Raw genomic sequence first — 22,866 nt, 5'->3', positions numbered from 1 at the left:
CTTCTAAAATAAAAAAAATAAGCATTAAGGAAAAAAAAAAAAAAAAGCAAGACAAGGCAGGACTCTAACTTAAATGTGACCCAGGAACACATCTGAAGCATATTTGCAAGAATACGGGAGTATTCAGCACTGTTTTGGATACCTGGACCCAATTTTAACAAGCTGGGGCTTAAGTCACCAACAGGCAATTCTCACACCCCAGCTGGGTGTCCACGAATTCAACTCAATTCTGACACTGTCTACCCGGAAGCAGCATCAGATCCCACGGGTGAAGGGCTCAAGTCCTACAAAGCTGTCCCCCAACCCCCGACCTTCAGACATCAGTCAAAAGCCCAGGTTGTTACCTATGCTTCTGACCGATGAACTACAGACTGGAGGTACCAACCACCCCCACCTTGAGCTTCACTCATTTGCTAGAGAGGCTCACGGAACTCAGAGAGACTGGGTACTTACTGAATTACTGGTTTACTATAAAAGGACAAAACTCAGGGGCAGCCAGATGGAAGAGGTGGCCAGGGCGAGGTCTGGGGGGAGGGGGAGGAGCCTCCGTGCCTGCAGGTGCCGCCCTCACCATATTTCCACACATCCACCTGCCCCGAACCCTCTCCTTTTGGATTTTCATAGTGGGTTCGCTGCACAGACCTGACGGATGAAGTCACTGGCCAGTGGAGATGGCTTCAGTGACCAGCCCCTCCCTCCCTGGAGGCCAGGGGGAGGGACCGGAAGTTCCAACACTAATCACAGGCCAGCCCCACCCTTAGATGCTTTCCAAAGTCACCTCACTAACATAACAAAAGACAACACTCCTTGTTGGAAATTCCCAGGGTTTTAAGGAGCTCTGTGCCAGAAATGGAGGCAAATACCAAACACATATTTCTTGTAAGCTGTAACATCACAAGCATCCAACAAGGTGAAATTCACAATGTCTGGCCTTCAATTAAAAAAAAAAAAAGAAAAAATCACCAAGTGTGCAAAGGAGCAGGAAAACACAATTCATAATTCACACAGAATTAGAAAAACACAGTTCATAACAAGGGGGGAAAGAATCAATCCTATGAAACTTGGCAAGGAATGACACCCATGGTGGAATTCGTAGACAAGATATTAAAACAGCTACTATAACTACATTCCACTCAGGACGCTGGCGGGAATATCGGGCGTGAATAGAGACACAATAGCTATAATCACGTCAGACGTGTTAAACAGACAGACAGAAGCTACGAGACCTAAGTCAAATTTCTAGAGATGAAAACTGCAGTGTGCAAGAGGGGAAATGCACTGCATGATATTAATAGAATATGTATCCGCAGGAGAAAAAGACCAGTCAACTTGACAACTTGAAACTGACCATGAAACACAGGGAGGGCAAAATCCTGAAAACATAAACAGAGAACGTCGGTAAACTGTAGGGCCACACTCAGAGGACCCAGATGAGGGGAGGGATGGGAAGCAGAAAACATATCTGAAACAATGATACCCCAAACCTTTCCAGACTTCAAGGAACCAGCAAGGTCACAGATCCAAGAGGCTCAGAGATCCCCAAGCGTAAGAAGCACGAAGCAGATTACACCAGTGAACTGCTGAAAACTGGTGACAAAGGGAAAACCTTAAAAGCATAGAAAGCAAAACGACACATTCTGTACAAGGGAACAAACAGAATTAGAGCGACTTTCATGTCAGGAGTAACACAAGCGACAAGACTGTGCGGTGACAGCATTCAAGTGCCAGAAGGGAAAACCTTGTCAATCTAGAATTCGGTACCAAGCAACAGGGTCTTTCAAAGTGGAGATAAAGATGTTTTCCGACATACACCAGCTGCAAGAATTTATCACAAGAAGAGACACGCACAGCCTTAAGAAAGAAGGAAATTCTGGGACACGTGGGTGGCTCAGGCAGTTAAGCATCCTAACTCTTGATTTCAGCTCAGGTCATGATCTCAGGGTCATGAGAACTGAGCCCCCGCATCAGGCTCTGCACTAGCAGCAAGGAGCCTGCTTGGGATTCTCTCTCTTCCTCCCTCCCTCTCTCTCTCTCTCTCTCTCTGCCTGTCCCTGGCTCTCTCTCTCAAAATAAATTTAACACACACACACACGGATAAACCTGGAGGACATTATGTTAAGTGACATAAGCCAGACAGAGAATCTGGCTGGATCTCACCTACACGTGGAATCTAAAATAGTTCAACTCAGCAGCAGAGGGTAGAATTGTGGGGGTAGATCTTAAGTGAAGGAAGGAAGGAAAGAAAGAAGAAAGGAAGAAAAGAGAAAAGAGAAGAAGAAAAGAAGGAAGGAGGGAGGAAGGGAAGGGAAGGGAAGGGAAGGGAAGGGAAGGGAAGGGAAGGGAAGGGAAGGAAGAAGGAAGGAGGGAGGGAGGAAAAAGGGAAGGGAAGGGAAGGAAAGGAAGGAGACAGTACCTTTGTGAGGTAGGTGATGGATATGTTAGCTTCCAGGGATCATTCCACAACATACACATCTATCAAAGCATCAAGTTGTATACCTTAAATGCATATAGCTTTCATCTGTCAATTATATCTCAATAAAGCTGACCAAAAAAGCAGGAAACCATCACAGCCAACTGCACCAAAACCACGGCAAAGCCAGCCCTTCGAGCAGAAATCGGTGATGTCGGATGGAAACTGGGATCCACACAAAGGGAAGACGAGCCCAGACTCGGTGACCACACGGGCAATTATAACGTCTCTCCTTTTCATTTTAAACACTGAAGAAGATAACTGGCTGAAAGCAAAAATAACACCAGTGTAGGGGGCGGTTTCTAACACATGCCTAAGTAAAACGTGTGACAGCAACATCGGGGGACAGGATGGCGAGAGACCATGCAAGAACAGTGTAGGTCCCTTTCCTACCCGAAGCGGTCCCCTGTGTCAATCAAAGCCACGGGCTACGAACCCCGTACCACCACCACCACACAACAGCCACAGCTCATGAACTCGCCGAGCTCAAGAGAAATGAAAATATCCAATCCAAAGGCAGCAGGAAAAGGCGGGGAAGGGAGAGAAGAGGCCAACAGAAAACAGGTAGCAACGCGGGAACGGCATTCATTCCCACATGAATCATCACATTAAATATAATCTAAGCGGGGGGGGTCGGCAAACATTTCTGGGAAGGATCGGAGAGCAAATGTGTTAGGGATTTTGGGGCCGCCTAGGATTCCTGTCCCCTTCCGCCCTGATTATTTTCACACCCCTTTAAAAATGTAAAACCAGGGCGCCGGGGTGGCTCAGTCGGTTAAGCGTCCGACTTCGGCTCAGGTCACGATCTCACGGTCCGTGGGTTCAAGCCCCGCGTCGGGCTCTGTGCTGACAGCTCGGAGTCTGGAGCCTGCTTCGGATTCTGGGTCTCCCTGTCTCTCTCTCTGACCCTCCCCCGTTCATGCTCTGTCTCTCTCGGTCTCAAAAATAAATAAGACATTAAAAAAATAAAAGAAGAGAATAAAAAAAACGTAAAACCATCTTCAGAGGTCGTAGAAAAAACCTCCACCCGCCAGATCCGGCCTGCAGGCTGCCATCTGCCAACCTCGGGTCTCAACGCCCCAGCGACAACGCAGACACCGTGGAATTAGATACGAAGCAAGACCCGACTACTCGCGACCCGTAAGAAGCCCACTTTAAATACAAATACTCAAATACGTTGCAAGTCACCGGGTGGAAAAAAGACGGGTCAGGCTAACGGTAATCAAGAGAAATGCAGTGGCCGTGTCAGTCATCGGACGCCGCAGACTCAGAGCAAAGAGGACTGCCAGGGACGAAGGCACTCATTTCCGAAGGGTTCAGGTTCAACGCATGAACAGGGCACAGCCATACTAAGGGTTTACGCGCCTCCTAAGAATTCTGAAATGTAGGAAACAAGAATAAGGAACCTGCAGAAGTTTAGGGAGACCTGCCCTTATCATTCTCAGCAAGAGCGCACGCGGGCAGGAAGTGAGTGCCGGTAGAGGCCACCCCAGCAGCACGACCCGCCAGCTTGACGTCACTGGCAATTACTCCGCCCACGCGGTGCATATTTTTTTAAATTTTTTTAACGTCTATTTATTTTTGAGAGAGAGGCAGAGAGTGAACAGGAGAAGGACAGAGAGAGAGAGGGAGACACAGAATCGGAAGCAAGCTCCAGGCTCTGAGCCATCAGCACAGAGCCCGATGCGGGGCCCGAACCCACGAACCGCGAGATCATGACCCGAGCTGAGGTCGGACGCTCAACCGACGGAGCCACCCAGGCGCCCCGAAAATACCTTGCTTTCAAGAGCACATTTAACCAACATAGGCTACATTCTGGGCCACGAAACAAGTTTCAAGACATTGAAAAGAATTCATTTCAGGGGCGCTTGGGTGGCTCAGTGGGTTAAGCGTCTGACTTCAGCTCAGGTCATGATCTCAAGGTTGGTGAGTTCGAGCCCTGCGTCTGGAGCCTGCTTCCGATTCTGTGTCTCCCTCTCTCTCTGCCCCTCCCCCACTCATGCTCTGTCTCAAAAATAAATAAAAACACTTAAGAAAGTTTTTTTAATAAAAAAAAAAAAAAAAAGAAAAGCATTCAGTTCATACTGTGTTCTCTGACCACAGTGGAATGAAGTAAGAAGTCAGAAACAGAGGGGCGCCTGGGTGGCTCCGGCAGTTAAGTGTCCAACTCCTGACTTTGGCTCACTCAAGTCACGATCTCACAGTTCGTGAGTTCAAGCCCCACACGGGGCTCTGCTTGGGATTCTGTCTCTCTCTCTCTGCCCCTGCCCCGCTTGTGCACGCGTGCTCTCTCTCTCTCTCTCTCTCTGAAAATAAGCCTAAAAAATTAAAGAAAGAAAAATCAAAAGAACGGGGCAGTCAAAAAAGTATGTCAACGAACAGCACACATGATATGATTTCACTTAGGTTAAAAGAGAAAAACCAAACGACAACAAAACCAAAACCAAGCCCAGATCTCCTAGGTATGGGGAGGGGGGGATGATTAATTGATTCTAGCATTTGCTCTTTGCTCTTCAAGATCATATACATTTTTCATATATACACAGATACAATAAGAATACATAAAAACCCTCAACCAACTCATATTTTCTTCCATGTACACGTATTCCTTTTTTTAATCAAAAAACATTTTTTTAAGTTTTTGAAAAAAACAGCACCAATTTAAGGCGGCCAGTCAAAATGTATCATCTGGGAACAGATGCATCCCCACGTATTCCAAGCAGCTGCTTCACGTTAAAAGTCGGGCGCCCCTCTGGCTCAGCCTGGCTCAGCTGGAAGAGAGTGCAACTCTTGATCTCGAGGTTGTGAGTTGGAGCCCCACGCTAGGTATGGAGATTACTTAAGTAAATCAGTTTTTTTTTTTTTTTAAATGAAGGGACGGGGCACCTGGGTGATGCGGTCGGTTAAGGGTCTGATTCTGGATTTCCGCTCAGGTCACGATCTCATGATTCATGAGTTCAAGGCACACATCAGGCTCCGTGCTGACAGCTCGGAACCTGCTTGGGACTCACTCTCTCCCCCACTCTCTCTCTCTCTCTCTCTCTCTCTCCCCCCCACTCTCTGTTCCTCCCCCACTTGTGCTCTCTCATTCAAAATAAATAAATTAAAGTAGTTTACAAAAATTAAGGGAAAGTTGATTTAAAATTACTTCTGGAGGGTATTTTCCATTCACTGGATGATCTGCACATTTCTTACATATACTAATTATTCTATGACCATGGAATCGATTTTAATTTTTTGTACTGAAATTATGAGGCCATCCTACATACTGGTTAAGAGCACGGACCCTGGGGTCAGACTTCTGGGGTTCAAATCCTACTTCCCACGTATGAGCTGTGTCACCTTAGCCAACTTCCTTAACTTCTTCGCCCCTCAGTTTCCTTATCTGTAAAATGGGAGATGGCAATGGTACCCACAAATCACAGTCTTCGTGAATGGGGACCAAGCTAATAGAAGGCACTTAGTACAGTGCCTGGGGTAAGGGCAGTGCTTCCTAAGCATCACTTGTTAATATCTTGTTATTTTAAATCTTTCATCAATGTCTTGGGTTAAAATTGTAACTATGTGTTTTCTCGGTTCTACCTTCCAGAAGACCCAGTTGATAATGAGCACCTGAGGAAGATCCGTCAACTTACCAACTATAAAAATTATCATGGTTGGGGTCTTTTCTGCCATGGCATATGAAATAAAGTGATGGTACCGAGATGCCTTTCGAGCAGCCGTGGTTCACTTGGAAGAACATTCTGGAGCTCCAGGACAGGCATTCTAGACCCAGGGCCATTTTGTGCTGCAACTACACGAAAACCTCTTACTAACTACCCCAGGCCTCCGTGTTCTTTTTTATAAAACAAGGAACGGAGATGCATGATTCATGTCTCTGGGGCCCCTTGGCTTTGCAATCCTTTGATTATATTCTAAGTAGATGGCAGGGGCCTCGCTCTGAAACTCTGTTCTCAACAGCTAACTTTCCTATTTTTAAACACGAAGATGTACCAGATGATCCACTTTCAACCTGCACAAGGAAATTCACAGCGAAACGACTGCCACAATCCATGGTACGTCTCAAGTTGTAAAAGCTCAACTCTATACAGCTCTTGGGTGTTAAATGTCTCAATCTATAAAAAGACATGAGTGGTATTTCAGAAGCTTTGGATACATTAAGAGAGATCTGTCAATCTTAACGCTCTGTTATCCTTCTAGCTCTAGGACACTTGGCCCAGCCAACACAGAGGCATCTCTGAAAGTGCACCGGCCTTGAACGTCTGTCTGTCTGCTGCTGACTGGTGAGACTATCTGTACGCTGAAGCCCCAGGCCGGCCAGCACTATGACACGCGGTGACCACCGCCGTATTTATCCGGCTCTGATCTGAGACCAGAATAGTGATTCTTTGTAGGGGTTGGGGGGGGGGGTGAGGCGAGGAGAGGCAGGGCAGCACAAAAGAAGCATCTGTAGATCTTTTTCCAAAATAACCATCACCCTCCCACCCACCACCATTCTGATACACCCTGGCTGAAAAAGGAGGGGAGGGTGTGGGCCATCATGTATTTTAAAAAGCTCCCCGGCAAAGTCCTCAAAGAGCTCCCACTCGCTGCTCTCCTGCCCACCCTGTCCCAACCCTCAGAGACAAGCCGAATCCCAGAGCCCCAGAGCAGAGTGTGGTGTGACAAACGCCAATTATTACGGAAACCCAATAAAAGACATCAAGAGAAAAGGGAGGCTCCCAAAGGTTTGGGCTCCACCAAGTGCTAGCTGGCACCGAGAGAGAACATCCTCCTCCTCCCACACATAGAAAAGATGATAAACTCATATTTTTAAATATGTAGATGAGCCCGGAAATAGGTGCTAGAACTGGGGATCCAAAGCCCAGGGACAGGGGTGCGGAGGGGGATGGGCAAAAGACTTGACCCCGGCACCACGGAGATGGCTGGTAGAGGCTGGCTCGCTGGGGGAGGGAGCCGGGAAATTTCTGCCAACCCGGAAGCCGGACTCACTCTGCCCGAGGTCTGAAGGGCAAGGAAGAACCTCCTGTGAGAAGCAGAGCTTCCCTGCCACCGCCTTGGAGCAGGGCTGGCATCGAAATTTACACAGCTTGGTGTAGAAATCCTGAAGTGCTCACCGCCTCACACTCAGCAGAAACAAATGCAAAATTGGTTTATGGCAACATTTTTACAACCCAAGGTGCACTGAACTCTCTCCAAAGGGAAAAAAAAAAAAAAAAGGCTTTCCCACTGAAGATAAGCTCACAACAAGTAGTTGCAAACCAAGTGAGAAGAAAATCTGCCACGAGAGAACAGCAGACACAAAACCAAAGAGATCAGCTCTCCGTAAACGATAGGAAAACAGAATATGCTGGAGATTACACAATAGCGGTGTTTAAAAACTCACTAAAATACTACCAAGGCTTTTTAATCAGGCTGATTGAAAAGTTCATAAAGGAAAATAAAATTGAGAAAGAACAGCAGGGGGGGGGGGGCGCCGGGGTGGCTCAGTCGGTTAAGTGTCTGATGCTTGATTTCGATTCAGGTCATGATCTCACCGTTCATGAGATCAAGCCCCTCATCCAGCTATCGGCGTGGAACTTGTTTGGGATTCTCGGTCGCCCTCTCTGCCCCTTCCCCACTCATGCGTGTGTGAGCACATGCGCACACACTCTCTCCTGCTCTCTCAAGAGCAATAAATTAAAAAAAAAATACTGTAAGATATATCGATTGAACAGAATAGAAAATCCAGACATACAGACCTATCTCCCCAAATACTGGAATTTGGTATGTGATAATATTCAAATCAGTGAAGAAAATGTGGATTATTTGGAAAAATGTTATAGGAACATGGGATAATCATCTGGGGGGGAGGTTTAATCCATACAAACTATGTCAAGGTAAATCAAATATAGAAGTACTTGTACAAATCACGAAATAATTTCAATAAACAAGGTCATTTAAAATGTGGCTTTAAACCTAAGGGACTTAAAGGAAAAGACTGACATATTTAAATCCATGAAAGCATTTCTTCAATAAAATCCATTATCAGGGGCGCCTGGGTGGCTCAGTCGGTTAAGCGGCCAACTTCGGCTCAGGTCATGATCTCGCGGTCCGTGAGTTCGAGCCCCACGTCGGGCTCTGTGCTGACAGCTCAGAGCCTGGAGCCTGCTTCAGATTCTGTGTCTCCCTCTCTCTCTGCCCCTCCCCTGTTCATCCTCTGTCTCTCTCTGTCTCAAAAGTAAATAAACTTTAAAAAAAAAAATTAAACAAAATCCATTATCAGCAAAGTTTCTAAATAATGTAGAATTGAAATATGGATCATAGCTTTTTTCCCTCCAAATAGCTAATTACTCCATTACACCACAGAGATTCTGCAAATCAATAGAAAACAACTAAAAACCCGACAGGAAAAAAAAAATGGGGAAAGGATAGGAGTGCCTAGTTCACAGAAAATGAGAAACAAATGCCCTAGACATTTACTTATAAAAATAAACTCCACCTCACGCATACGAAGTAATACAAATTAAAAACTACACTGAGATAACCTTCATCCATCAGGTTGGCAAAATTCCCAAAGGGGTGACAACACCTTGTTGGTGACGCTGACTGGAGAGTCAGGCCACAGTATACATTGCTAGACAAATGGTACAGCCAACGCAGAAAAGAGCTCTGACGATACCCATCAAGATGACAAAATCTTAGGGCACCTGGGGGGCTCAGTTGGCTGAGCGACTGACTTCGGCTCAGGTCACGATCTCACAGTTCGTGAGCTCGAGCCCTACCTGTATCGGGCTTGTTGCTGGCAGGGCAAAGGCTGCTTCAGATCCTCTGTCCCCCCACCCTCTCTCCCCCTCCCCTGCCTGCACACTCTCTCAAAAATATATAAACATTAAAAAAAAAGATTCTTGTATGTTTATACCCTTTGACCCAGCAATTCTATTCTACTTTCGTATGTGAGAATAAACACAGACAAATGGGATCCACTGCAACACTGTCTATAACAACAGGAGACTGGAAACAACTTCAATGTATCCATAAGGAATTGTTAAATGAATTAGAGAAGAGCAACAGAAGATTACGAGGCTCAAAAAATAATGGGGAGAGGGGGCGCCTGGACGGCCCACTCGGTTAAGTGTCCGACTTCGGCTCAGGTCATGATCTCGCGGTTCAAGAGTTCGAGCCCTGCATTGAGCTCTCTGCTGTCAGTGCGAAACCCACTTTGGATCCCCTGTCCCCCTCTCTCACTGCCCCTCCCCTGCTGGTTCTCTCTCTCTCAAAATAAACAAATTTAAGGAAATAATGAGGGAACACTTGAAGTATTTATAATTGCCTCTAACAGAGCGGGGCACTATATAATGCATTGTAATTTGAACATGATCTGGCCGTTTTCAAAAATTAAATAAAATAATGGAGATAAAGGGAATACAAGTCACAACAATATTTACAGAACAAAACTTACAGAAAAGTAAACTTGTCTACTTGAAAAAGTACACAGTGGAATTGCCAGAAATGAAAAATACAGTCGATGTAATTAAAAGCTCACTGAATAGTTTAAGTGGTCGACCGAACACAGTTGAAGAGAGAACTAGGGCACTATGGGATGTATCTGCGGAAAACTACACAGAATACAGCAAAGATAAAGAGAAGAAAATATGAGTGAAAAGTCAGGGGACATGGAGGAAATAAGGAGACATCTCAAAATTTATCTCAGGAGATCCAAAAGAGGTAAAAATGGCTGTAAGGTAAGAGTGAAGGAGAAACCAGCTGAGAATTCTCTAGGATTGATGATAAAAAACACGAATCCTTAGATTCAGAGAGCACAATGAGTCTTGAGCAAGATGAAAAACAATCTATATCTACATACCTCACGGTGAAACTCCAGAAGACTAAAAATTTAACCTAAGTCTGAACAGCAAGCAGAGGAAACAGAGGACCCTTTTTGGTACAACTGAAAGTGACTTTTCATCAGCAGTAATGTTGGCCAGAAGACGTTGAAACATCATCTTCAAAACACTAAGGGAAAAACGGTCACCCTAGAATTCCACACATAGTTAAATTATGATTCAAGAATTGGGGAAAAATGAGGGCCACCTGGGTGGCTCAATTGGTTGAGCATCCAACATCGGCTCAGGTCGTGATCTCACGGTTTTTGAGTTCGAGCCCCGCATGGGGCTCTGTGCTGACAGCTCAGAGCCTGGAGCCTGCTTCGGGTTCTGTGTCTCCCTCTCTCTCTGCACCTGTCCTGCTCATGCTCTGTGTGGTCTCTCTCTCGAAAGTAAATATTAAAAAATTTTTTTTAATTTTGAATTTTTATTTATTTTTGGAGGAGAGAGAGAAACAGAGCATGAGCGGGGGAGGAGCAGAGAGAGAGGGAGACACAGAATCAGAAGCAGATTGCAGGCTCTGAGCTGTCAGCACAGAGCCCGACATGGGGCTCGAACTCACAAACTGTAAGATCATGACCTGAGCCAAAGTCGGACGCTCAACCGACTGAGCCACCCAGGCGCCCCCTAGAAATTTTTTTTTAACTTGGGGGAAACATGAAATTTAAAAGAAATCCTAAATTACATTCTTCAGCATAAGGAAAACTGCTGTGTCATAATGTTTATCCGTTTTCCTTTGTCGGGCTTTGAACAGCTTTTAGTTTGATGAAAATGGCGGTTTTATGTAATAATGTAATTACTGAATGATGTGCTTTAGTTTGTTTTATGAATAAAGCTGCTTCTGGTCAGGTCTTTGGGTGGAAACACACATTCATTTCCTCACTGCATCTACCTAAGAGTGCCGTTGCTGAGTCATAGAGTAGGAATATGTTTAACATTAGCAGAAAATGTCAAACCGTTTTTCCATTCATACTAAACAATTTCAGCAAAGTGAGAATCCCTTAACGGAGGATTAGAAGGGAACTCCAAGAGCCTACTCCATGCACCAGACTATAGGACTGCTCTCACAAAAAATCCAAGTGCCTCTAACAACTATTTTAAAAGCAGAATTTAGCAACGTGACTGGATAGAAGATTAATATACAAACAAACCCTGTGTTGCCTGTATACCAATCAAAATAGGTATCTGAGCAAGAGGTATATGCATAAGAACTTCTTGAAGAAAACTGCAAAAACTCTGTAGGATATAATAGAAGACCTAAACAAGTAAGACTTAGCACATTCAGGAGGAGAAGACTTGTATAATAAAGATTTGATCTGGGGGCGCCTGGGTGGCTCAGTTCGAGACCCGCGTCGAGGCTCACAGCTCAGAGCCTGGAGCCTGCTTCAGATTCTGCCCCTCCCCTGCTCGCACTCTTCTCTCTCTCTCTCTCTCTCTCTCTCTCTCAAAAATAAATACACATTAAAAAGTAAATAAATAAAGATTTGGTTTCTTCTCAAGTTAATCTGTACATCCAGTGCACTTGCAATCAAAATCTCAATAAGGTTCTTCAGAGATCTTGACAAGCTGAACAAAAGGACAAAAGTAGCCAGGACCATCTAAAGAAGAATAAGGAGAAGAGGTGAGCCCCTGCTGGATATTAGGTCTTATTATAACTATAGATATTAAACTATATGTTATACCACAGGGGCAGGCAGCTACACCAGTGGGATAAAAGAGAATGTTCAGAAATAAGAGATCCAGGGGCACCTGGGGAGCTCAGTTGGTGGAGTGTAAGACTCTTGGTTTCGGCTCAGGTCATGATCTCACAGTTCGTGGGTTCGAGCCCTGAGTTCAGCTCCACACTGACAGCACAGAGCCTGCACAGAATCTCTCTCTCTCTCTGCCCCTCTCCCACTTGCGCTCTCTCTCAAAATAAACAAATAAACTTAAAAAAAAATTAATAGATCCAGATTTATACTGGGTCTTGGTATACAACGAAGATGTTATTAAAATTATTTAATTATTTAACTTGAATCTAAACCAAGCCAAGTTTATAGAAATGTGAGGTTAAATGAACATGTTAAATGATACCATTAGGAAAAATCCAGACAAATCTAAATATATCCTACAAAACAACGGGCTTTTGGGGAAAAAAAAAAAAAGAACAGCTAAGAATGCCATTTGGGGGGTAACTGAGGAAATCTGAATATGGCCTAGATACTACACGATATTACAATGTAAATATTGTTAGCTTTTTTAGGAGTCATAATGGTATTATGGTTATATACGAGCCTGTCCTTAATTTTAAGAGATATTTGTGGATGAGGTATTATGGAGTAAAATATTTAGGAGTAAAATGTCATGATATCTGCAACCTACTTGCAAATGGCTCAAACAAAAACTACATACACACATACTAATATACATCAAAATATAAAATTATTAAATCTAGATAATGTGTATTTAGAATGTCATTATTTTTAGCCTTTTCTGTATATTAAAATTTTTTATAATAAAATATTGAAAATATCAGAGGAGAAAATATATTCCATAAATGGTAGTGAGAAAATTGAATGCCCTTATAAAAATTAGATTCCTACTTCACATTATGAGAAAATGGCGGGGGGGGGGGGAGAGGAGAAGTATATAGTATCTCTAGAAAAAAAAAATCTCTATTTTCTTAGATTAAAGAAAAATTTCTTAAATAAGGTACAGAGTAAAAGCCGTAAAGAAGAGATTGGTACATTTTATTTCCCTAAATGTCAATAAATGTAAGTGAAAGCTAATAAAAACAAGTAAGAGAAATCCAGAGACTAGCAGATATTTACCACACATTAGCCCCCCAGAATTAACGGATCAAATATTAAGACTGTGTAGCCATCGATAAAAAAGATGGTAGAAAAATTCACCATAAGAGAGAAAGCTCAGACACCCCGAAAACATCCAAAGTTGCATCATCTCAGAAGTAATCAAACTGTGACACTATTTCACACATATAGATTGGCCAAAAGCAAAAACAAAAACAAAACGAATAGAATAGAATAGTTTGAGGAAATGAAAACTCTTGTAGAATGCTGATGGTCCAGCTACCTTGAGGACAAATCCAACAGCAGCCAGGAATTCCAAAGACTGGCATACCAAACCATCTAGAAATTCCATTTTCAGAAGATCTCATTCACAGGCAGAAAGATGTTCGCTGCAGTAGTGTTTATAACTGCAAATATTAGAAACGATCCAGATGTTAATCAAGGCAGGACTGGGTAAATAATCTGGGTATATTCATCCAAGAGGATACTATACAGCAGTCAAAATGGGTGATCTCCCATCAACACGGAAAATCTAGTAAATGTAATGCCGACCGATAAAGCAGGTGGACAAAGGATATATATTATTATCTATAGTACTGTGTAGCATTCACATACATTTCATTTTATTATTTTTCAATAATTGTTTCCTTAAATTTTTTTAATGTTTATTTTTGAGTGAGAGAGAGAGAGAGAGAGAGAGAGAAAGAGTGTGAGCAGGGGAGGGTCAGAGAGAGAGGGAGACACAGAATCCGAAGCAGGCTCCAGGCTCCGAGCTGTCAGCGCAGAGCCCCACGTGGGGCTCGAACCCACAGACCGCGAGATCGTGACCTGAGCCGAAGTCTGACGCTTAACCGACTGAGCCACCCAGGCGCCCCCGTATACACTTTAAAACACCAAAACCCCCCAACCAACCAACCTATGTTGGTTGTTATATGGTACTTATTTACAGGTATATGGGAGACAGCTTCTAAGGTGACGCCGACGATCCCCGCTCCCTGGTGTTTACGCTTGTGTAATCCCCCTCCCACAGTGCACCAGGGTGGTTCTGTGCGACCAACAGAATAGGGCGGAAGCGACAGTATGCCCTTTCAACATTGGTTGGGAAAAAGACCGTGGCTTCTGTCTCGGTTGCTCTATCGCCCTTCTATTCCCTGCAATCGCTTGCTCCCGGGTGACCAGACGACCGTCCTAAGTGTGCTCGGGGAAGCCTGGTGTGAGGTCCAAACGGCAAGTAAGGTCCGGTTGGCAAGGTCCGACCACAGGAGGGAGATTCCAAGAGTCCCCTCCAGCCTCACGAGAGACCCTAGACCAGAACCCCCAGCTAAGCCACTCCTCGGCTGCTGACCTTCAGCACCTGCACAAGGTCAAGTACCGCTAAACTGGGGGCTAAGTTGTTACCAAGCAAGAGATGATGAATGCAAGGTACTCATACCTGTGGAGTGAAATGTTACGTGCGTAGTAATTATAAGAACGTACACGGGTTTCAAGCTAAAGGGTAATTCTGGGGAAGGCAGTGGGGTGGGGCTCTAACTCCATTTACTTTGTTTCTATGACACATTTTTGAAGAAAATATGACAAAAACGTTAGCATTTGTTAAATCTGGGTGTTCCAAAAGTGTGTACAAAGCACATGATTTCCTGTGACTTAAATCATTTTCTTTGTTATTTAAAGCAGGTTATGAATTAAAAATAAACACTTCTAGAAAGAGAAAAAAAAAAGCGGTGTCTCTCTTCCATTTATTACAGCCCCATAGACCACTGTCTGGCTCTAATTGCAGCTTGGAGGGAAGGAATTACTTTAATGGCTAAACGGTTTGCACGAGAGAGGAGACATATCTGCGTGTATTCCCATGGCTGGTGAAATCAAATGTTTAAGTACCAAAACCCTAAATATATATTTTTTAAATAGTAACAGAAAAATTTCTATAAGCGCACCTACCAAAGGATTCATGCTGAAATGCAGGAACGAATGTTGCTTTGCCTGGAGACGCTTCATACTAAACTGTTTCCAACAGCAATTCACTTAGGAGACACGGTGATTCCGCTCCCTGCGGAATTAAGTGGACGATATACGGCTGTTGCCATAGCAGCCTCTACTTTAATGGTATTTAACAAGAGAACAGAAATTATAAGGAAAATTGCCTTCGTTCTTAGTTCTCTGGGTTATAAGAAGTAAAACATTCAGGGGCGCCTGGGTGGCTCCGTCAGTTAAGCGTCCGACTTCGGCTCAGGTCACGATCTCGCGGTTCGTGAGTTCGAGCCCCGCGTCGGGCTCCGGGCTGACGGCTCGGAGCCTGGAGCCTGCTTCGGACTCTGTGTCTCTTTCTGTCTCGGCCCCTCCCCCACTTGTGCTCTATCTCTCTGTCTCTCAAAAATAAATAAATGTAAAAAAAAAAAAGTAAAACATTCACATCCAGGAGACAGAGTAGCATCTCAGATTGTACACTCCCAGGTAGTGCCCAGAGAAAGGTCTCCCCCAGGGATACCTCACAGGCTAAAAACAGTTAATGCGCTCTCAAAGATAAACATTATCGCAAGGACTCTGAGCCTGCTCACCAACAAAGTCAGAGGAATCTGCGTTAACGTTTAAGAAGGTATTTGCAACAAATATGTACGTGGTGTTGGGTATTTTCTTACGTTTTATTTTTGAGAGAGAGAGAGAGAGCAAGCGGGGAAGAGAGACGAGGGCAGGGGGGCAGACAGAAAATCCAAAGCGGGCTCCATGCTGAGAGCAGAGAGCCCACTGCGGGGCCCGAACTCACAAAGCATGAGATCATGACCCGAGTCGAGGTCGGACGCTTCACCGACGGAGCCACCCAGGCGCCCCAGGGTGGTTTTTTTTATTTATTTATTTTATTTATTTATTTATTTATTTTTCAACGTTTATTTATTTTTGGGACAGAGAGAGACAGAGCATGAACGGGGAAGGGGCAGAGAGAGAGGGAGACACAGAATCGGAAGCAGGCTCCAGGCTCCGAGCCATCAGCCCAGAGCCTGACGCGGGGCTCGAACTCCCGGACCGCGAGATCGTGACCCGGCTGAAGTCGGACGCTTCACCGACGGCGCCACCCAGGCGCCCCAGGGTGGTTTTCTTTAGACAGCACATGAGTAGGGCCAATATTCCGGATGTAAGTTCTCCTTTCACTATTTCTCTTCACCCACTCTCCAAATTGTTACGTTACCCTTCGAGAACGCCAATGTGTCCAAACGAGGCTGTGAGGCACCGTGACGCATCACTGACCTGCTTTCTTAACCAGGATCCCAATGTTACGACCACGATTTGGGTAGCAAATAATAACTGAAACCTCCCTCTCCGGAATAAATCAGCGGAGATCGTTTGACACTCTCCCCCAAATTCTCCCGTTGGTTTTAGATCCCAGGTAAGGTCTGGTCAGGGTCGAAGCGACCAGCACAGTTAGTCAGCCTTCCTGCCCATCCTGTCGCTACGTCTAGAGCCTAAGGATGCTTTCATCTAACCCACACACCTCCACCCCGGCACTGCATGGTGGTCTTGTATTTCACCCCAGCCTCTAATTTTCTTCGGTTCCACCTCCCTGTTGCCCACTCTTTGGCTGCCTCACGTCTGCTTAGTTTTTTTCCTCTCCCTTGGCACGTTACCCACCAACTCTGAATCCAAAGTGCCAGGATTTGTGAGTTCCCTGGAATCCTACCCAGAAGCACCGTGGCACCCGGCCACTGCCTGCTCACGCGCTCTCCACGCGTCCGGGCGATTCCATCCCATGCCACGTCCAGCCCTGGCCTTTTCCACACCAGCTTGGGCTACTGCTAGACGTACTCGACCCCCCCGCCCCCACCCCGCTAAACCATGCGCTGTGCGGACACCCCATTCTAACAAGTTGTTCGTCTACAGACATTCTCGAGCTTGGGGGGGGATTACCCGCCCATCATCGTCCCTGTCCTCTCCTGGTTTCTCTGAACACCTGCCCCACTCTCTCAAGCTCAGCTCTGCAGAGCCACGCTGCTGACTCACCCTCAAACCAGCTCTCCAAAAGAATTCTAGGAGAAAAACACGCTCCTTGATCTCATTATTTTAGGATTTCAAGAAATAGCAATGATAGGCATTGACTTATCTCACAACGAAGATTTCTTGGAGGGAAAGAAAAACAGCCTACCCACGAATCTGCTTTATTTATTTTGATCTCACTGTCAAAAACCCTGTAATTCATCCCCAAGGCCGCGTATGTTTATTCTATGGTGTGAGATACCCTTTCTTTTAATGTTTATTTATTTTTGAGAGAGAAAGACAGAGCGAGAGTGGGGGTGGGGCAGAGAGCGGGGGAGACACAGAATGCGAAACAGGCTCCAGGCTCCGAGCTGTCAGCCCAGGGCCCGACGCGGGGCTCGAACCCACGAACCGTGAGATCATGACCGGAGCCGAAGTTGGAATCTCAGCTGACTGAGCCAGCCAGGCGCCCCTTTGAGTCACCATTTTAAATTTAACCCGAGAGACAACTATCACACTAACATTTACAAGCACTTCCCATGTGTCAAGCACAGGACTAAACGTCCTACGTGGATTGTCTCGCTTACTCCTCTCCACAATCCTATGGTACGTCTTACTGGTAAGACCGATCAGTGACGACAGGCCCGCACCGAACAATTCAGTAGCAACTGACACGCTACCAAGAATCGCTTCCAATAAAGCGCTCAGGTTAGGGCCCTCTGTCCAACGCACGCGTCGCTTACCTGCGCAGGGGCTTGCCGCAAAGCCCACCCTCTTCCGAGCTCTGTCAAAGACCACGTAGAAGCCCTCCATCACGGTAGCACCGATCACCAGCGCGTTGGTGGAAGGTGAAATGCCGAATCGGTAACATTCGTAGTTCAGGCCAGCCCCCATCATGGGCTGGATGTAAAGCTACATAAGAGGACAGAGCAAACAGACAAGGAGGGGCATGAATCGGGCAGCGTCGCGGAGGTGTCGAGGTCACGCCGCGTTCGGAACGCCCGCCCCCGCCTCCCAGGTGCTGTGGGGAGATACACGGTGGGGTGGGGTGGGGAGGGGTGCGGGGACATCACCCTGCCATCCAGAAGCTGAGAGCACAAGCGTGGTGATAAGCATCGTTGAAAGTGATGAAGGCACGTGCTCCACCTGTAACTCCACGGGGGCGCCACAGTGATGTCCGTCTGTCCGGCCAACCAGCCAGCTGTTATTGACAGAGCACTTGGCATGGCTTAGATACTGCCTCAGGGCCAGCACCACAGGGCTGAAGGACACCCCGTGCCTGCCCCCTTGAAGCTCCCCATCTACGGAGGAGGCAGGAGGTAAATGCGGAGTCGGGGGGAACCGCTCCGACAGGCCCCTCCACGGCAATGTCGCCCAGCGAAGTCTCCCCCTCAGACCTCTTCCTTCGCTTGGCTTCTGAGAAAGGGTTCTCTCCTCTTCCTCCCAACTCACTGGCCACTAATTTCTTCACTGCAAGCATCGGAGAACTCCAGGGCTCTGGGCTCTCCTTCTGGCTGCCCCCCTGGGTGACCCATGTGGCCCCGTGACCCTAAGCACACCCCTGGGCTCTATGCTGACCCCCGAATCTTGACCTCCAGGCAGATCTCTGCTGCCATAGCCACACTCTTACGTCCTCCTGCCCATTCGCCACTCAACCGGCATCTCAAATCTAATATTAAAAAAACTGAACTGGGAACATTTCCCCCAAATGTGCCTTTTGTTTAAGGTCTTCTGTCTCAGTAAATCCGTGATTCACCCAGTTACTCAGGCCCTACAACACCGGGCCAGGTTCTCTTTCCCTACACAGCAGGCCTTCCGCTGAAATGGAATCCGAATGCAATCATCGCTCCCATCCCCATGGCTACCGCCCAGTCTGGACCATCGGCATCATCCTCTCTCCCGAGCAACAGCAAAGGCTCCTCGCTGGCCTAGGGCACTGTCCTTGTCATCCTCTGCCAAAGGGAGCTTCCAAGGAGGCAGCAAGGCAGAAGCAGGAGGATCTATTCCCTCAGTCAAAGAGAGAGAAGCCGTCAGAGTCAGAGAGAAGATATAGCACACCTCGTGGAAGAAGGGTCTGTCCTGGCTGAGGGCCATTTCTTGCAGGGGCTGTGAAGTTCAATAAACACAAACATGGCCCTTGAGGTCCTTGGGGCAGGGGGGGGGGCAGGGCACAGAGGGGTGGGGCACGAGTTCCAGAGGAAATGAGTCAAAACTTAAAACAATCAGAGAGCAAATCATCCTTGCATCAGTAAGAAGGCTCCCTTTGTTCTTTTAACAGCAAAGTATTCAAATGCAGGCAACCGAGAGAATACAGTGGCTTAGTAACACAAAATACCAAACATTTGGAAAATAAAGCGTAAGATTACAACAGGAGTAGGAAGAAGGACCTTCTTGTGAGTACTGAGCGGCCCTAAAGGGCAAAAGCACAAGGAAAGATTTGGAGGGAAAGGTCTCGAGCCCTGGGCTCTGTTGCCAGAAGGAGTGTGTGTGTGTGGGGGGGGGGGTATTTTCAGAGGGTGCAGCAGGGAGGGGCTGTCCCAAGGAAGGAATGGTTTGCCTCCCGGCTGCACCCCGACAGCAGGAGGCAGGACAGAGCACCAGCCACAAGGAGTGACGACACGAGAGCAGGAACGGAAACCAGAAGTCAGGCTGCAGAGAGAGTATCTGATCAAACGGACCCCTGAGGAAGAAGAACATCACTGCCCCGGTCAGTGCAGAGAAGGCAAGAGGGAGGGCGGCTGCAAGGCAGGGAGGCGAGCAAGGACATCGCCTGCAGTGGCTGCTGCGTCCAGGGAACAGCCTTGCCCTTAGAACCCTGCCTGACTGATCTGTCTGTCTCCAAGCCCTCCTTCAAGACAAGGGCCCGTTCATTCTGTTCCTCACTGTATCCTGGTGCCTAGGCTTCTAGGGTACGACAGGCACACAGGAGGACCTCAGGAGGTGTGCGCTACGTTGAGTGAGGGGGGCTAAGCATCATCGGCACCGAATGAAAAGCACGACTTCCCCGGATCAACTTAAATTAGGCAAAGGCAGGGGACAGATACACTTACCTGCCGTCAAAGCACCTTCACCTAAGGTTCTGTAAGCAAGCCCTAGGAAAGTACACGAACACGAGCACACACACTCCCCCAACTGATTCTATAATAAAACCCAATCAATCATCACGTTGTCCTGTAACAGACGCTACCGATACAAAAACACGCAGACTGAATCTGGGATCTTTTACTCTTCCTGCGTGTCTCCCGGACGACTTCCAGTAAAGGTTCCAGACTGTAGATGCTGGAACATGCTAGGAGAGCTGCAGCATTGCTAGATCTCAGAATAAACTGTCTGCCTCACGCGAAAATAGCACCCACAGACCAATCAGGGGTAGACTGGCATTATTTACATTTTTAGGGTTCTGGGGAAAAGAAAACCAGAATTCGCCTGTGGGCTGGGGTTGGGGGCCGCTTTTGAAAACTGGCCAAAACAGATTCAGCCCATGTGCTTTTGGAAAAGAGCGCCGGAGACGGACAAAATTTCAGAGATGCCTCTGACACAACGCTTTCCTGCACTAGCCAGCATATGCCCTCCAGGACTGCTGTTACCGGAGGTCCTAGGCAGGGGCCCCCCATTCTAAAACTTTGGGGACAATGAGCCCTGATGGCTGCCCTAAATGTTAGGAAGTCGGGGGCAGGAGTATTAGGAGATGCTCCCCCCCCACACCCCCAGCGCTGACCCTGAGGGGTGTGTCAGTGGCACCCGGAGCTTGTGAGATTCTCAGCAGGCGACAGTTCACAACTGCCCATCCAACTGCCTGCTGTGGACATAACAGATTTTCCGCCGAATGCCTGTTTTCTTGGTTTCTTAGGAGTCCCTGATGCTGGCAGCCAACCCCATGCCATTAATTTACCATTACGTGCTCACTTTTGTCCTGATCAACTTTAGTTACGAACCACGCTGATGAAATGGTGCCTACCTCTCGAGGTGTGCCCAAAATGCAATCACGGCGCGCAATTATTTTAAAGACACAGAAAACACAGCACCGTATGCAGTGAGAATGTCTCTGGCAAGTATCGTGAATCTTCTTTTATAGTTAAAGGGACAGACGGAGAAAGGGCGAGGCGATCTGCTCAAAGTTACAGTGTGAGTCAGGGGCAGAGCTGAGAACGTAACCGAAGCCTCGGGCTCCGGCCGCGTGCATCCTCTGTGAAGCCTTCTCCCGAGGCTTCTGGGCCCTTCCCCAGTAACCCTCCATTCCTGGAAGGCACGTCCCCCCTCCCCCCATATACAGTCGAGAAGGAAAAAGGCAATATTATCACTTCCTTCTTTCCTCTGAAATGACTCCTCCTGCCTTACCCCCCCCCCCCATCCCATCCTTTATCCCCAATTCACCAAGTCACAACAAAGGCACACTCATCCGGTCTGTTCAAAAAACAGTTACTACCCACTAGCCTCCCCGGCCCAGTCATTCCTGGGAAGGAAGAAGGTCTTCAGTCTCCTGGTTCTTATCTTCGAGGAATTAATGTAGCTGAGGGAGAACTGTAAGGGTGTGTGCGTGTGCTTTTAAAGAAAACAGAAGTCGAATGAAAAAGGCGGCAGCATAAAACACACCCTACAGACGCCACTGCATGCCAGATGAGACGACTAAACAACATGCATTATGAGTCTGAAGGGCAGCCTCACAACGGGTTATTCTGCTCAGCGGAGGGTCAACAAAAGAAGGTTTGTCTGAGTTGGATCTTGAAGGATGGGAAGAATCTGGATATGCAGAGGGAGTGGGGAGGAGAGGGCATTTCAGGCAGGGGCTTGGCAGGAGCAAAGGTTAAGCGATCAGAGCGAGCACAGAGCCCTAGAGGACGGTGACCGGTGAGTGGTGGGTCAAGGGCATAGCAGGGCGCAGGCTGGAGGGCTTCCAGAAAGCCACCAGGAATGAGGAGTCAGTACGCACAGAGCGGGGACCCACTGATGGCTCACGGCAGGCAGAGCAGGCTCAGAGCGGCCACATAGAAGATTATGTACGTGGCAACGTTTTTAGGAGAGAAAGAAGGGGGCTGGGGTACATGGAGGGCACTTGGGAGGTTCCCGAAGGGGGACCAGAGCGAGAGCCAGAGCGAGATGGAGCAGGGCACAAAATGCTGTTCGATTAGAAGCTTAGGAAGAGGAGGAGGCGCCTGGGGGGCTCAGTCGGTTGAGCGTCCGACTTCGGCTCCGGTCATGATCTCATGGTTCGTGAGTTCGAGCCCCGCGACGGGCTCTGTGCTGACAGCTCAGAGCCCGGAGCCTGCTTCGGATTCTGTGTCTCCCTCTCTCTCTGCCCCTCCCAAGCTCATGCTCGGTCTCTCTCTGTCTCTCAATAATAAACATTACAAAAATTGAAAATAAAGTAAAAAAAACAAAAAAAACACCAAAAACCAAAACACGTGCTGGTGCTTTGGTGGATACTGCAAAAATGTCCTCAATTCCCAACCTTCCCTTGTTGCCAGGCCCTTGCGATGGCACTGTGCAGCCCTCTCGTTGGGAGGTGGGCGCACTTCCCCCACCCGGGCCCCCAGGGGCAGCAGTGCACGGGAGGTGATGGCCAGCTGTGCGCCTGCTCCGGGGGCTCCTGCGTGTCTCCCCTCTCTCTCTGAGCCCCGCCACCCCCGTGCGTCAGCCACTGGACGGTGGGAGTCATCTGGGAGCCACTAGACTCGTGAGCGAGGCCACCCTAGACCACCCAAGCGAGGCCCGGCCAAGCACGCCAGCGAGCCTGCGGAGACCAGGCAACCCTCCCAGACTCACGCTCGCGGACGGGGCT

At 47.4% G+C, this 22,866-nt stretch overlaps 1 protein-coding gene across 4 annotated transcripts in view; it reads right to left on the bottom strand.

Annotated features, from left to right (window-relative positions):
* The window catches only part of BACE2 (beta-secretase 2), a 101,926-nt gene that overhangs the window by 15,974 nt on the left and 63,086 nt on the right, over window positions 1-22,866 (bottom strand). Inside the window, exons 8-9 of one of the 4 annotated variants that reach the window (XR_007155636.1) lie at window positions 17,831-17,999; window positions 15,063-15,171 (exon numbers count right to left, since the gene is read on the bottom strand). The exons of 2 other annotated variants lie outside the window; for them this stretch is intronic. Coding sequence is in view for 1 of the 2 variants with exons in the window: in XM_047875273.1 (XP_047731229.1) it covers window positions 17,831-17,999 (169 nt within the window). In the remaining variant the exon portion in view is untranslated. The remainder of the gene's footprint in view (window positions 1-15,062; window positions 15,172-17,830; window positions 18,000-22,866) is intronic. One more of the 4 variants, XM_047875273.1, reaches the window with a different exon arrangement.

This window comes from Prionailurus viverrinus, chromosome C2 (assembly GCF_022837055.1).
Source record: "Prionailurus viverrinus isolate Anna chromosome C2, UM_Priviv_1.0, whole genome shotgun sequence".
Classification (NCBI taxonomy): domain Eukaryota; kingdom Metazoa; phylum Chordata; class Mammalia; order Carnivora; family Felidae; genus Prionailurus; species Prionailurus viverrinus.
This window is presented reverse-complemented; position numbering and strand designations above follow the sequence as displayed.